The following is a 16,684-nucleotide window of genomic DNA, read 5'->3' as shown; positions in this document are numbered from 1 at the left end:
CATTTTCTTTATAACAGGAGATCTAGCTGGAGGCTGCCACGGTTGCCTTGTTTCTTTAACACCTCACATATACGAAACAAAATGGAATTTTCCGTTACCTCGAAAAGAGCGTGAGATTAAGTTTATCTCAGTGGTTGGAGGGCTACCTGAAACGTCTGGGGTTTAGTACTCCAAGTTCTAAACCGAAATTCCATGGAGGTTTGAACTGGAACGGCCCCGTGGTCTGGTAAGCCAAGGCGTCACCTCCCAAAACAGGCTACGTAATCTGAAGTTCTCAGAAAAACAGTAAAAGCCTCACCCAGGTGCGGGCGCAAGGCTGACGGGTTGGGCAGATTGTGGAGAGTGGGACTGTTGCAACCTCGCAGACCCTTGCTCGCCTTTTACCGCCCTCCCCCGTGGCTGCCCAAGCCCCTTCAGACTGCCAGGAGAGAACTTCCGGAATGTCTTCAGTTTCCACAATCACCAAGCCTCCAGAAGAGATTTCTGCTCTCTGCCAAGCCTGCTTACCTGGTTTCCCAAGCAATGTATTTAAAAGAGGCTTTGATTTATGACCTTGTTTTGTTCAGTAAAGTCTTCATAAAACCACTTTGCTTTGAAACAAGTTATTTAGGTCAATGGACGTTGGTATTCTGAGGCCATAATCACTCACATTTTGATCAAGAAGAGATTATCTGAGGGCCAGATGTTGGGGGGCACACCTGTAATCACAGCGCTGGAGAGACAGAGGCAGGAGGATCAGCTGCCTCAGACGCCACTCTTCAGCCATGGCAGGTCAAACCCACAAACTGTGAGCCGGAATAAATACTCGCTTCTGTACATTGCTTTTGTCAGACATTTTATGACAGCAACAGAAAAGGAACTAAAAATCCCATTCAGTCAGCAAGACACAGAGAAGCTGCCGCAGCCTGGATCCATGGGACTGAGGCATAGCTCACAAAGACAGCAGACTCAGCAGAAGCCGTGAGATGCTGATTGTGCAAGAATACGGAATGAAAGATATATGGGGTTCCTGGGCCTCCCCAACATTTCAAAGGGAGTCCCAGGAGGCGGGGCATGGGCAGAAGGATCAGAACACTCGCAAGGAGTCTCTTACAGGACAGTGACATGAAGCTGCAGGAAGAAGGCAAAGCCATCAAAGATTCCACAGGAATGTAGACTGTCAAGGCCAGGACATATGCCAAGCAGTAGGCAGTGAACAGATTCAGCCAGAGTGACCACGTGCCTTACAAACAGCAAATCCAGGATACGGGGCCCTCAGCTTGCCCTATTATACCTCATATGCTGTGCATGGTGATAATGATTTAGTGTCTTCCTTTGTGGGTCTGTCTTGTGGTCTGACTATTTTTATTCTCCTGTTGGAAGAGATGTGAATGTGACTGACCCAGCATTGTAGTTTGGAAGTAGGTGGCTTTCTTTTCATTTTCTTAAAAACAGGATCTCACTGTATTTCGGGCTGGCACAAAGCTCGTGGCATCATGAGCTACCATGCCCATCTCTTTCAATCTTTAGGAAAGCTCATGGCTACTTGTTTGCCTTGAGTCTCAGAGCCTAGACATGAACTTTCAGGAAACACTTCAGATGTTTGAGACTAACATAACCAATGGTAACATAACATAACAGAACATTTTACACTAGAATCAACAGAGGACAGATCATTATTTTATATATGTATATGAGACAACATTGTCAAGTAACTTTGTCCCAGTGTCAAATGATAATTTATTGTAAAGTATATCCTGATTTCAGAATTGTTAACAGTATGGAGGGTGTCCCTTATGGTGTATTCAACTCTGCACTGAAAACAGTATTGATGTGGGATTCCCCTCTGGATGCTGTGAGTACCATTGGTTAATAAAGAAACTGTCTTAGGACTGTGATAGGCCAGAGTAGAGCTGAGTGCTAGAAGAAAGGAGGTGGAGTCAGAGAGAAGCCATGTAGCCCCGTCAAAGATAGACACCAGTTGGAATTTGCCGGTAAGCCACAGCCACATGACGATACACAGAATTACTAGAAATGGGCTAAATTATGATGTAAGAGTTAGCTGTAAGAAGTTAGAGCTAATGGGCCAAGTAGTGATTTAACTAATACAGTTTCTGTGTGGTTACTTCAGTTCTGGGCAGCCAGGACAAAGGAGCAGCCTCTTACAACACTGTATTTTTCAAAAGACTATTTATATTTGGTCTTGAGTACATTAAACATCACATGTAATAAGTATCACATTCTTAATTAAGCTTTTGATCATCTTTGTTTCACTCAGAATTTGCAATGACGAGCAAGCTAGAGCTTGTTTAGGAGACATCTCGCAAAAACTTCATGATACATAGATTTTCAATTTGGGAATCATCTCATATTCCTTTATAGAAATTCAGGGTCTGGAGAGGACACAGAGGCCTGTGCTGAGTGCCTCAGGGCAGACCTGAGAGGCAGAGTCCTGTTGAGAAGCCACACATAACTTAAACCTTGCTCTATGTTTCCTTTGTAGAAATAAAAACCTGAAACCAGCCATTGCTCCTGGTACTCTGTGACCTGGCCCTACAGCAGTTATGGAAATGTCGGACCCTTACAAGGATGCTTTCAGAAGAACACTCCCAGAACACCTGGCAGAATGCGGGTGGGTGATCACTGCTGAGGACACCCGTCTGCTGTTGGCATGCCCCGCAGCTTCCCAACCCAACCGTCTTCTTTACATGCTCTGAAAGGTGGCGGCCATCAACATTCGTCTGTCAGAACGAGTCTCCTAGCAAGATCTTAATATATGAGACTACTTGGTAGCTTATGGATGACTGAGAATCACAGAACGTTTCTAAATTTTCTAGCTTTCTCTATAAGTAGACCCAGAAAGCATGAATGCCAGCAGGTATTGAAATATCCTCAGTCTGCGGATGATTGAACGCTTTATTCAGTGAAGTCCTTAAGGAATTCTTCCTCTCTAAGTATACATCCTTTTTGTCTGGAGTGTGTCAGGGGGTTGCCTTTATTAACTGCAGAGGACTGAGCAGAGGGGCCCCTTCAAGAGAACATCTCTAAATGACCCCATTAAAAATGGCCTCATTGGGTCACTCATTTCAACCACTTCAAAATCCGTTTCATTGCTTTTTTTTCATCTTCCTGTCTCTTGCTCACAGTCTGGAACTAGTGGACAACGCTTTCTGGTCCTCGCCTTTTCTTTTTCCTTTGCGCTGGCGTTCCAGAGGTAAGGTGGCTAATTTGTACATCACGGGAAATAGAACTCCAGTGAATATGGCTGATGCAAAACAGACGTACAGAACCACGGGCAGGTCTGGGTAGAGTCCTTGAAGAATTCCAATGACTGCAGGAATCGCCATATCTCCTAGAGAGGCACCAATGACAAAGAATGCTGCAGACTTCCCAGTTAAGGTGGTGTACTGCTCGATCCAGGAAATGCCGCTGGGAAAGGTGGTTGCCATCGAGGCTCCATACACAGCAGTCGCGATCCAGAGGCAGAGAGGGCTCTTGTCAAAAAGCACCAGAAAGAAAGAAGAGACAAGGCTGCCAATGTTGCTCAACACAAGCATGGTTCCAGGCTGTAAGAATGTTGCAAAGAAGATGGCCAGGCCCCTGCAGGCTGCAAAGGTCCCCCAGAAGACGGAGTTCAAGCCGGCTGCTTCACTTTCTTTCATGCCAACATGGGTGGTGGCGAAGGAAAATAGGTAAGAGCCAAATGTTATCTCAGCTCCAACATAAAAGAAGAAGAAGACAAAGAGAAGACAGAGCAGGGTCCTATGATATTTAGCTCTTCGAGCTCCCTGAGCAGAATCTATGTTTTTTTTCTGTCTTGAGTGTTTAATACAAAACAGACCAAACAGAAAGACAGAAACTACTAAAATATAGGTGCCGGTGGAAGCGTACGCCCACAGCAGATTCATGTTCTCAGGTACCGCAAACAGAGAGTCTGAGGTGGCTTCAGACGATTGGTTCAGCATTAGAGGGTCAAAGTCGGACTCTGTGTGGTTCTGAGTAGATTCTGAGGCACTCCAGGCCAATTTAGCCAGCAAGGGAGCCAGGACAGCACCCAAGGCGAAACTGAAGTGCAAGGCCTGCATGTGTGGGGCTCCTTTGTCTCCCCAAAGAGCCAAGATGAGGACATTTGCACCTGCCAGTGAAATATGGGGAAAGGTTAAAGTTAAATTGTCAGTCAGTGCAGGGAAATCTCAACAGGTCATTACTATGATAAAGCGGCTGAGCCTGTGTCCATGGTAGGAATGGCGTGACATTAGTCCCAAGTGATTCTGATTAAGGAACTCATCCATGAACACCAGAAAACTGTATGTTGTGATATCTCAACTCATACGTGGAAAGCTTCAAGCTAGAAAAGTACTACCCTCTGGAACTAGGTATACAAACAAGCAAAGGGTTGTTATACACAGGCCCACACCACACTGGGGAATAATACTATAGACCTATTCATTACAAGTGTTTGAAACGTATGTGCTGACTAGGGAAATGTTTATCATCCAATAGAGGCCAAATGACAAAGCTGTCTGGCAACCACTTGAACATGGTGGATAAAAGAAATGTAAACACCCCGTCAGGAACTCGAGTGCTCTAGGCTCTGCAGCTCCAGCTACAGGAAACCGGCGGCATGTCTTTCAGAATCCACACAACACTGCCTGAACCCTGACAAGGGGCAAACCCTAAGCACCAAGCCTTTGGTTTTTCACTTTAACCAGTTACTTTGAGATAAGCATATGTTTCTACTTTGTAACTTCACGACCAAATGAAACCTGAGTTATAAAATAGTACATGATGTATCAGATAGCATTAGAACATCAAGGAACATTCGAGCTAGAGAAGCAGATTAGTGCCTGGCTCGGCTTTCATCAGAGGAGCTTCCTGCAGCAGGTGGGTACAAACACAGGCCCACAGCCAGTGACCACACACACACACACACACACACACACACACACACACACACACACACGTCACACGTACGCATGCATGCACGCACGAAGGCAGGCAGACAGGCAGACTGACTGACCGACTTTGGAAGATTCAGCCCTAGATAATGTCTCCATCAAATCCCCCCTCTTAGAAGTCAGGGAACCCAGCTGAAGAGGAGGCAGAAAGAGTATAAGAGCCATAGGGGATGGAGGACACCAAGAGAACAAGGGTCTCTAAATCAACTTGAGCAAAGCTGATATGAACTCAGAGATTGAGGCAGCATGCAGACATCGTGCACACATCTGCACCAGGTGTAACGTGAATGTAAAATGCTGCAGGTTCCCTAGGCATTTCTGCAGCAGGCAGAAACGCTGCAGGTCCCCAGAGCAGTGGCAGGCAGTGGGCAGGGACAGCGCAGGAGACCATGAGGAAAGACAGATATATGGGCACACCATGAGACCACGCCGCAGGTCTCCAAAGGCAGCTGGTCCTGGGCGGGCAAGAGACAGATGGATAGGAACGCCATGCAGAGTTAGGTTGCATATTTATTTAGTGGCTTATGGCAGGGAAGGGGAGAAGAGCAGAGAGGGAGGAAGAGAGGGAGGGAGAGAGAGAGATAGAGAGAGGGAGGATGAAAGAAGGGAGGGAGGGAGAAAGAGGGAGAAAAGGAGGGAGATGGAAGAGAGACAGAAGATGCCTCTTTGAGAGGGAGACGGAAAAAGGGAAGAACTCAGGCTGGAAGTTGAAGATCAGCTTGCCTCAGCAGATGGGGGTGTGTGTGGCTTGTCTCTTAAAGAGACAGGACAGATCATTACACCAGGTCCTTTTCATATATATTATGACTGCCAGTTTAGTGTTTTTATGGGATCCTTGAGTGTGTGAACAAGTAGGTCTCTGCTACTTGTGCCTTCTCTTGGGCTCTATTCCCTATGTTTGTTGTTTTGTCAAGTTTTGGTGTGTAGATTTTTCTTTTAACATATATTATTATATATAATATTTTATTATCCCTTAGAAACTTGTTTTTTTCTAATGACAGAAAGGGAGTAAGTCTAGATGAGAGAGGTGGCAGGGAGAAACTGGGAGGAGTAGAGAGAGGAAAATGTAATCAGGGTGTATTGTGTGGGGGAAAAAAGCAAGCAGCACAGTTTCTCTTAGCTCAGTTAAGTTGGGTCTGCTTAACTGTAAGTCTGCCTCTCTGCTTTCTCAACCAAGTGATGGCCCCAGGCTGGATCTAAACCACCAGCTCCTCCTACTTTATTTACACAGATAAATTTTAACCCCCAGATTCAAGCCCACTTCCACACTGCAACCACAGATGGCCGTTCCCAGGGTAGCTCCTGCAAATCAGTCTCTCAGAGAACGAAGACATTTAGTCCAGTTGTATAGATATCTGTTCATAATCAATGCCAGACCAGCCCCAGCTGCTACAAGGGTGTTCCCTCTGAGTGAGCCCATGACCAAGTCAGGACTGTGTCTTTTCAAAGGTATGCCAGGGACAGTTGATATCATCTGCTGTACTTTCCTAGTGGAGTTCCCACCCCAGAGGTGACACTTCACACACCTGTATCCACAACGCCAACGGAAGCCCCAAAGAGAGACATGGTGACCGTCAGTAAGACTGCTGTCTTGCAGAAAGGGATGAGATAAAGGCCCACTGTCGTTGCCACCATTGACACTCCTGGGAAGAAAGGCAAGAAATTCAGCTGTAGGAGCTGGCAACATAGGTCAGGAGTGGAGTGCTTGCTTGTCTAGCATGCATGAGTCCTTGCAAAAAAAAAACTTTAATATTTAAAAAATGAACATGAGCTATATCCCTCAGGATAATCAAACATATAAGAATACAAAAATTACATTCAGTTTCCACTGAGAGTAGTGGTTTCTAAACTGGTTATGTAAAATCATGTAAATTCTCTAAGGCCTTTGTAACTTATGACCTAAGCAGATTTATCGTACCATTAATACTCATAATAATTTATACAGCAAAGCCATGTTTTGTGGGCAAAGGATACAGGCCAGAAATCATTTCCTTATTGTCACACATTAAAAAAACTTGGAGAAATTTTAGATGTGGCTAGCATTTTTTTTCTGTATAAGTTTCTGTTTATGCTCCTAAATAAATTACCTGGGGGAATAGGGAGGAGGTAGAAGAAGAAATCCTTATTTATTCACCAGAAGTAACTTAGTTCCCTTGCTCTCTGTCTTACAACATCATCTAAATTCCCCTTAATTGTGCCAATTTATTGAAAACATTATGCTGAGATCTTTGCCATCTTTTCAGGCACGGAAGGGACAGTCTAGGTTCCTCAGGGACACTGGGCGACAAGGACAAAACATAGTCTACGTCATTTCACCCACAACCTCCTGCCCCTTCATGTTCAATCCTGATGCACAGAATTCTGACCCCTGTGGCCCCAGGAGCCCTGCCCTACCCCCAGAAAGAAAAGCAGAGCTTCATGGTCAACCAGTGTGTGAACCTGGAGCAGAGCCGACATTACAGTAAAGGTCAGCACTGTTCAGGTGGCCAGCGCTCACTCCCCAGGGACAATCGGGTTTCCAGACTCCTTCCAGCTGCCAAGGTAAGGGCAGGGAGTCTAGAAGCCCAGCTGCCAGTGAAGACACCCTGGCACTGGCTGCTTCTGTTGTCAAGCGCTCTGCAGGCTGTGCTTGCCCCACGAAGAGCCAAGGTAGGAAGTCAGGACAGGCAGAGAACAGCGGAGGTTGGTATTTACTCACCCAAAAGGAAGAACTGATTCATGTGGTCAAAGAGAACCCCACCAATCATGGTGCCACACAAGAACCCAGAGGCACGGCCCACAAAAATGAGAGACAGGCCGCTGATATTTCTGTTCACGTTTGCTGCCAGATCTTGAAATGTGGGTCCCAGTATAGCAACACTCATTCCCTAAAATTTAAAAAGACAGAAGGTTTTCATTTACAATAATTAAAATAATGTCTAAAAAGAGGGGTAACAGACTGTTCTACCATAAAAAGGGTGGGGCGATGATAGACAGTGGGTTACTTTTAAGACCTTCAGTTCAGAAAAATCTATAATGGCAATACAATTATTGCTAGAGCAATGTTGTCATCTGGGCTTTATCCATGTACAGCCTTCAATTTTTAAATCATTGTATAGTAATCTGAGATAGTGTTTTGTATAGCTCAGGCTGGCCTCAAACTCAGGGTGTAGCTTAGAATGGCCTCGAACTCCTGGTCCTCCTGCCCTCCACGCACTGAGTTTACAAATATGGACCTCCATTCCTAATATAAAAATTTCAGAATTCTTCATTTTCTCAGTTCTTTCCCTTAAGCTGTATTCTGTGTGACTTTAGTTCTGTCATGGTTTGCATATTTTCCTTTTTCCCAAAACCAGGGTTTCACATTCATTTTAATGGTTCAGGAAATACATACACACATATGTACGTGTGTAAACATACATGGAGATAAGAACACAAAGAAAACGTAATAGAACACTGAAACTGGCAATCTATGTAAAGAGTGTGAGAAAGTTCATTGTTCAATCTGGCTGCTTTTCTGTAGCTTTGGGATTTTAAACACGAAGACACAGATTTCAATAATCACACAAAGCTAACCTGCACTGTCTGTAAGTGGAAACACTGGCCACAGAGTAAGGATTCAGAACCATTGAATTCCGGGGAGGATAAGCCCATGAGACAGAACCTCATTGGAGCTTTTGATACAGGCCATACATACACTTGATGTGAATGCTGGGTTTCTCTTCCTAGTTACCAATTTTATAGTCCACACATTTTTTCTGAGTATATATTTCCAAACTAGGAAAAGGCAAAAACATTGGTATGAAGTATACAGAAATATTTTCCCAGGAGGTGGTATCATACACCTTTAATCCCAGTGCTCTTGAGCAGAGGCAGGCAGATCTCTGTATTTGAGGCCAGTCTGGTCTACAGTCCAAGTTCCAGGACAGCCAGGGTTTTACAGAAAAACCTTGTCTCAAAAATACCAATAAAATAAAATATTTTTGAAGAAAAATCACTACACATGTTTTATGTGCGTGCGTGCCTGCGTGCGTGCGTACGTGCGTGCGTGCGTGTGTGTGTGTGTGTGTGTGTGTGTGTGAACGTGTGTATATAAAAACAAAAGGTTTTCTTAGTAAGATGTGAGGGATCTTTTGTTAAGGGAGTCACACACCTGAGGTCAGGCAATGGCCATGTGCTTGCTGTGTGCTAATCATCTCAGTTTCCCATGAAACAGTTCTGACACAATCACCGGTTCTATCTGGATGGCTTGACATTAGGTAATAGGTTTCTCTAAACAATTTACGTAGATTACACAGCACGCCACCGTGTTTGCACACATATTCTGTACATGCAAGCTTGTTTGTTATTCAAATGCTATAAATAGTTTCTACTGCTCATGAGTCAGTTCTGCCTACTTTAACGGCCTTTCTGACTCCTTCGTTCAGACGTCGGTGTTTACCGAGCCCTCTGCAGCCGACTCTGAGCTGTCAGGCACCTGACCGAGTCCATCTTCATCAGCTCAGTCAGCGTCAGCATCTAAATCCTCCCACTGTCTTCCTTCCCTTGCGGCATCTGCTATGGTTAGAGCCCTGATTTTCAGTCATTGCTGAAGTTCCTGGTTCTTTATTAAACAGAATGACAGCAGCTTCTTTCTTTCCACATTTTGCACAAGCTTCAAGTTCACAGGCACCTGGTCCACACATTCGTAAGAGTCCCTCACTGTCTGTTGTAAACATGTAACCCCCTCCTTAGGCTGTGACAGTGGCTTGTATTCGCTGTACTTTACACGTATTCAGGGACTTCTTTGCAGCACTGACATGCTCCACCATGACGTTTTCCTTAGTTTCTTGGTCTGAACACTTTTATCTAACTTGTCTTTTTTATTTTTATTTTTTTTAGGCAAATGTATTCTGGTCCTTTTGGGCCCTGCACTGCCCCACAGAGCCTTTCTGGGAACTCACCAGATAAGAACACTGAACTGAACTAAACAGATAAGAACAGATAAGAAGGTTGTGAACATGTGACCCTAGTTACTGAGATTAGAAATTTTTCTAAAAATTGAGCATCAGTATCTAAAGTTCACTGCAAAGCTACAACTTTATGTTGCTGTTAAAACAATAAATAAGGTTTTCTTACATGGCTGGTTCTTTTGGTCTTTTAAATAGCAGTACATTAACTCTGCACTGCAGCCTCCTTCCCCCGTCAGCACGGCTGGGGCTCAGGGAGAGATTGTGAAGGACTGAACTTTAAACTGGGGGTGGTTGGACTAGGAAGCAGGGATCCCCATGTTTCCTGTGCTCCACACGTTATTTATTAAGTTTTTGTTCCTTTAGAAACTGAGTATTCTGCAAAGGAGCTAAGTTAAGGCAACAATGAGAGTTTTCACATTTGCCTTTGAGGCTCTAACGTAGCTTTGGTTGAAGAGGGACGTCCTTCACCTGTGATCTGATCTTGAATGAGTGTTTTAAACTTTCAGAATTTTGCTGAAGTTTTCCAAGTCAAGTCAGATTAAATATTATTTTCTGTTAAATTTTAAGTGTATGGGTGTTTTGCCTACTTACTTTTCTGTGAACAAAATACATGTCTAGTGTCCTGAGATGTCAGTAGAGAATGTTTGATCCCCTAGAACTGGAGTTACAGGCATGTAATATGTATCACGTATGAGCTGCCATGCGGATATTGAAAATCAAATCCAGGTCTTATGAAAAAACAGACAGCGCTCTTAACTGAGGATAAATCTCTTTAGTCTCCAAATATTTTCTTGGTCATGAATTAATTAATTTGCAGGTTTTCTGATGAATCCTTGAAATATCTCAATAAATAATTCTCTTATAAAAGTAGAGACATTAAAATAATTGGGCTTATTTTTATATTAAATTACAAGGAAAACATTGTTAGAAAATAATGCTATACTTTTCAGTTACTTTTATAGGGGTGTGTTATTGTTCATGTGTCTCAGAAATCATATAACATTCATAAAAATACAAGTCCTAGTAGAACACCATCAATAAGAATCCTAATTATTATCTGTAAGTGTGATATGCAAGAGTCAGGCCGAGCACCCTGCCTGTAGTCCTGGCTGTCAGGAGGACGGCAGGAGGATCAAACAGAGCATGAGTTTTGGTCAACACGGGCAACACAGACCCACCTCATCAAAGCTGCAGGTCCTGAACACAGACGACTTTTCTCGCCATGTGCATCACTAGTTTAACTCTCACCAGGTCTTTGGCCACTTGATGTCCTGTCACCTACAGTTAATTGTTTGGGGGTGTTGACCAAGCCACCATCAGTTTGACATTCAAGGGCAGAGACTCTGTCAAGTACAGGATTCTGTAGCTTTAAGATCGCTCCACTGGGCTGGGTAGGAATTCTCAGACTTCTAATGAAGAAACCAGTGGCTCATAAACATCAAGGTGATGTTTAACCCAGCAAGCAGCAAGCACAAGAAGAAATAAGCACCAAGGAAATGACTTGGCAGATTTTCATGCTAAGTAGCCAGTGGAGAAATTATTAAGCTATGCGGTTTGAACGAGCTCCACAAGAGTGATCCAAGTCTAATTACCTACATAATCTAGTTAATGAACAATTTTAGGCACCTAAAGTGGAAAAGCAAAACTGGTATTTAAGGTGATGGAAATCCATGGCCAAGCATGGTCCCAGGGGCAGCTTGGATGTCCGCCTGATGCCCGCTGAGTCTTTAAAGCCAACACCAGCAAAGCTCTGCACCTCCAGACTCAGCGTGTAGAGCTGAAATGACCCCGAACGCAACCGAGCATCAGGGGATGGCTAGGAAATGAGGCTCCTACCCAATGTTTGCTTTGTCAATTCCTTAATTTTGGTGGAGACAATAAAAGCCTTAAGTGATATGTTCCCAGAAGCTTCATGCTTTAAACCCTTGTGGATGGATTCGTTCACTTGACGCCCACAGAGATTGCTTCCTGGTACAAGCTTTTCCCATACAGAAAGGCTGGAGCTATATATGGTTGTGATAATTAGAAAATTTAATTTTCATAAACTGGATGTGATGATCTAGGCCTGGAATCTTAGCATTGGGAGGTGGAGGTAGGAGGATCAGAAATTGAACGTCATTGTTGACTACACAGTGACCGTGAGGCCAGCCAGGGCTATGTGAAGCCCTGTCTCTGAAGGAAAAGATGCTCTCCTTACGGAGCATCCACGAGAACTCTCAGCAACAGACATGCTTGTCTCACTGCACAGCGGCTTTGGTGCACGCTCCTGAAACAGCTGCACGGCTCGGTCCTGGGTGTTAGCACTGATGGACACTGGATCCTGCCCACTGGAGCGCAAAAACAAGCCCTTCTGAATACTCATTTCAAGGGTGTATCCTAGGGACTAGAGAGGTTTAGTGGTTAAGTGCTTACTGCCCCTCAGAGGACCTAGGTTCAGTTCCAGCACCCACACAGGATGGTTCATTATCTCCTGTAACTCCAGTTCCAGCAGAACTGACACCTCTTCTGGACTCTGTGATATGCATGAATACATGAGGCATACCCATACAACATGAGCAATGCCTTTTTAAGAGAGCTGCACCCTAACTTATAGAAACTTGTACATCTTGCCCTCCCATAAGCTATAACACTACTTGTGAGTCGGTTTTAAGGGATTCCAGCAAAGTATATTTTCTCTAGGTTGAAAAAAACCCATTCCACCCACCAACTGGTGTGAGCCAGAATTTCCTTGATCTAAAATCTGGGAAATGGGGCTTTTAGAAGCACCACCATTAACTTACTTCCCTCCACTATTGGAAGGGGCTATCCCAGGCTTTTTCTGCAGCAAACTTCTGGGCCGTCTTCTAACTGTATCTCTTAGCTGAGAGGGACTGATCCTGTCTGCTCCAATTGTGCCTGTGCTGGACACCTTAAGGAAAGGCTGACCAGGGACATTTCTCCCCAAAAAGCAGATACCATTATAATTATGGGTAACTTTGCTAAGATCATGGAGAGATCGTCTCTGTCATTGCAAAAGCATTATCCTTTTTCCTTTCCCTCTAACCTGGTGCCCCCATCCTTGTCCTCATGAGGATACCATTCTTAATATGCTCCTGAGCACATTAAGGAAACTTCCCAGGGGAAGGGCTGGGATACAGGATGCATTCATGGGAGCAGCTAGCACTTCGTATGTAAGCACACAATGTGATGGATGCAAAGCCTGCTAAATGGAAGCTTTCAGTCCTTCATTTACATCAGTTGTTTAATCTCATATGACTCCTGTCACCATACCAACAGAGAAAATGGGGAGCTCGGGGTCACCACCATTGGAGAGCAGCGAGGAGCTAATCTGCTTCCTGAGAAGGATTCCCTGACTGCTGAGCCTGTGGTCCATCTTGGCCCACTTGATAGTGCTGCTGTTTCATTCTGGGGAGTTGTGTTCCCTTGCCGAGAACCTTCTACATCTCCCACTGCTTGAGATGGATTTGGGGTATAGGAGCTGCTGGAGGTGCCCAAACAATTTCACGTTTGTGAAGAAGGATATCAGAAGTTCCATCCCCACCCCCACAAATGCTGTTCAATCATTAAGGGAGTGTCTCCACTTAAGACAAATTACAGCCGCTGTGGCAGTCTGCTCTGTGTCAGAATACAAAAAAGCAAGGTCCTGTGTTGATGGCTCTTGTGTGAGTTTTTGCCGTGTAAATTAAAGGACTTTGGAGTAGTTTCTCATACAAGAGAGATTTTTGATGCTATGTCCAGATTTTTCAGGATTTGAGAGATGACTGTGCAGGGAAAGGCAACCGCAACTAAACCTGACAACGTGATTTCTGCCCCTGGGACCTACTTAGTGGAAGGAGAGAATGGGCTCCCTCAAGTTGACCTCTGACTTCCACATGCACACTATGCTGCAAACGCACACACGGAAGAAACTGAAAAACTCTCTTATTCTAAGAACCAGCATTTTGGGTGCCTTTCCCGAAGGTTTCCTTGAAGGATGAGTCATACAGGGAATCAGACCCTATCTCTCAGAACCACCGGGTTGTTGCTTGTTCGTGTGGCATCCTAAGACCTTCGCTCCAACATGTGCAGGGCTCGGTAGGGAGGAGCGTGAACAGAGCTCTGGGGTGGGTCTTTGCCTACCCGCGTTCTTTCGCAGCTGCCTAGAGTCCCACACTGAGTGTGGGTCAGCAACAGTATGTCAGGCAGAGCTTCAGTGAACTTCTGGTAGATTTGGAGATTTTGGAAACCCTTAGGGTTTTCAAATGACAAGAATAGGGGAAGAAGCAGATGCTGCAGCCAAAACCAAGAAAGTGGAGTCCAAATGGAAGTCAGAACTCCACAGCCAATCTTAAAATGGTCCACAGCCAACCTTAAAATGGTCATATGGACCAGTTGGAAAGAAAACATTGCACAGACTTCAGCAATGTCTGCAGTAGAACACAGGTGAAGAGTTTACTCATTATGCTTTATGGAAGGTTCAGAAGACGCACACTTCAAAGTTAATAGCTTCTGGTTAGTGTATGATTTCTTGGTTTGTGAGTGTTTAGCTTTGGGGATGGGTATGTAGTTAACGGCTAGAGTACTTGACTAGGTTTTGTAAAGCCCTGGGTTCACCCACTGTTCTTCACAAACTGAACATGCTGACACACACCCATTATCCCAGCACCTTGAGCTGAGGTCAGGAGGATCAGGAGTTCAAGGTCCATCATCAGTTACAGGATGACTTGAGGACCAGCCTCTGCCACTTAAGCAGCTACCGGTATGGTAGAGAAAAATGATTTTTTTTCTCTTGCTATTATTTCCCCATCTGTATAATCAACTGTTTGGCATAATTTAGTCAAGGCACCAGAAAGAGAAGATTCCCCCCAAAGTAGATTTTTCTATATAATAATTAAGGGCAGTGGCTACAGACCCTGGCAACCTCTTTTCTGTCTCCCCAGTACTCAGAGGAGCCTACAAAGACGGCCGTATGGGTGGGGGCATCTTGGGCAAAATCAATCATGCTCTTGACAGTGACCCACCATGATTAAAATTGTGTTAGTTGATGAAACCAAAGCCCCAGCGGATTAACTAAAATGCCCAAGGTCACACAGCGTGCAGGCAGAGAAGGTGAGAGTCCAGCTGGGACGGTCAGGTCCCTTGCCCGAGGCTCGCACATCACTCTGTGAGGGGTGCAGCCCCAGCTCTCACCAGCCCCAGGAAGGCGGCATACAGGACCGAAGTGGAGAACCAGCGCAGCACGCTCGTGGCCCGGCCACTCCTCCGGGAGGTCGCAGCGGCCGGCTTGCTCTCCGCCCGGGTCTCCGCCTGATGGAGCCGCTGGGCACCAGCCGCGGGCCCGGCGCTCCCGGTCTTCAGATTCAGTTCCAGCTTGGCGGCTGCGGAGAGCTCCTGCTGCGGGCGGACCCTCCGGGGCTCTGTGCTCGGCTCCTCCACACTCCACCTTCCCCCAGGAACCGTCCCTACTCAGGACCTCCTGCGGAGGCTGGACTTCGGCCCTGGCCCCAGCTGGCAGCCCAGAACCTTCACTCTCCATCTTGCAAAATAGCCTGGGTTCCCGTGACAGATTCAGGCTCTGGCCAACCAATGGGGAGAGTCTGCCAGGAAGTCATGGTGGTTGCCTAGGAAACCGAACTCCGCCTGAGTTTGAGTTTCAACTGCAGCTGCAGCCTAGCAACAACCCCTAAACAGCGTGTGCTGCTAAGCTTTAGGGAACCGGTATGTGCAGGAGAGAAGGTCGTCCTTATATGACCACATCCCTGCCTTCTGTCAACTCTTGAGCCGTCCTGGTCTGTTATTCAGCTCTCAGGTTACAATCACTTGCTCTGCAATAGGCTCTTATCAATGGTTGCTTGTTATTAGTTGAATTCTAACTACAGCCCCAGTCATTATTTATGGTTAATGATGCTACAGAAGCATAAAATGTTGTAATCTGTGATGTCACTTAATCCAGCAGATATTTACATACCAGATTATGATGACCACGCAGGCTGTTGAGAAAATTAGGAAAAGAAAAATCACTACAACTTGTTGCTTGCTCCAAGCAAAATAAAACAATTTTTTAGGGGAAATCAGAATAATTATAGCTCATTGATTAAACCTAAATTGAGAATTAAAACGCATAGTGCCAGATTAGTATTGAAAGTTCTCAGTGTCTTATAGAGAAATATAAAAGTTAAAATTCAGGTTTCTAGAAACTCTATTTCAGAATCAGCTGTCTTCTTTAGTTTTTCCAAAGATAGGAGCTCACCCACATACTCCAAAGTCTCCCTCACCCCCTTTCTCTCAGGAGCTGGGAGTCTCTACCACCTTTTGTTTATGCATGTCACAGCTGTCTGTGGACCTCCCAGACCATTCCTGGACACCCAGCCCCTGCTCCAGTCAGTGGCTTTGGTCTAAGTCAGTATCCATGCCACTGTCACACAACTTCATTTCCACAGCTCAACACCAACGCTTGAAACATCATCTCCGGCAAAGGCTTGATTTCAAAATCTCAAAATCCACTGAAGGGCATCTAGGTTGTTTCCAGGATCTGGCTATTACAAATAGTGCTGCTATGAACATAGATGAACAAATGCTTTTGTAGTATGATTGGGCATCTCTTGGGTAAATTCCCAAGAGTGAGATTGCTGGGTCCTGGGGTAGGTTGATCCCAAATTTCCTGAGAAACCTCCACACTGCTTTCCAAAGCAGTTGCACAAGTGTGCATTCCCACCAGCAATGGATGAGTGTACCCCTTACTCCACAATCTCTCCAGCAAAGGCTATCATTGGTGTTTTTGATTTTAGCCATTCTGACAGGTGTAAGATGGTATCTCAACGTTGTTTTGATTTGCAT

General features: G+C 45.1%; 1 protein-coding gene across 1 annotated transcript; it reads right to left on the bottom strand.

Annotated features, from left to right (window-relative positions):
• Window positions 1-2,152: 2,152 nt before the first annotated feature.
• LOC119820553 (sodium-dependent glucose transporter 1A-like) lies at window positions 2,153-15,298 on the bottom strand. The gene is made up of 4 exons (XM_038339010.1): window positions 15,038-15,298; window positions 7,636-7,804; window positions 6,464-6,580; window positions 2,153-4,114 (listed from the first exon to the last, which is right to left on the bottom strand). The coding sequence occupies exons 2-4, from the start codon at window positions 7,799-7,801 to the stop codon at window positions 3,120-3,122; spliced, it is 1,278 nt and encodes a 425-aa protein (XP_038194938.1). The 5' UTR covers window positions 7,802-7,804; window positions 15,038-15,298; the 3' UTR covers window positions 2,153-3,119.
• Window positions 15,299-16,684: the final 1,386 nt, after the last annotated feature.

This window comes from Arvicola amphibius, chromosome 8 (assembly GCF_903992535.2).
Source record: "Arvicola amphibius chromosome 8, mArvAmp1.2, whole genome shotgun sequence".
Taxonomy (NCBI): Eukaryota; Metazoa; Chordata; class Mammalia; order Rodentia; family Cricetidae; genus Arvicola; species Arvicola amphibius.
The sequence above is the reverse complement of the archived record's forward strand: the minus strand, read 5'-3'. Positions and strand labels throughout refer to the sequence as shown.

Excerpts from the sequence above, each read along its gene's own strand:
- LOC119820553 (XM_038339010.1), bottom strand. The coding sequence starts at position 7,801 with ATGAGTGTTGCTATACTGGGACCCACATTTCAAGATCTGGCAGCAAAC. Across the intron at positions 6,581-7,635 it reads GAATCAGTTCTTCCTTTTGG|GAGTGTCAATGGTGGCAACG; the intron begins GTGAGTAAATAC and ends CTTTCTTCCCAG. Across the intron at positions 4,115-6,463 it reads CGTTGGCGTTGTGGATACAG|GTGCAAATGTCCTCATCTTG; the intron begins GTGTGTGAAGTG and ends TTTCACTGGCAG.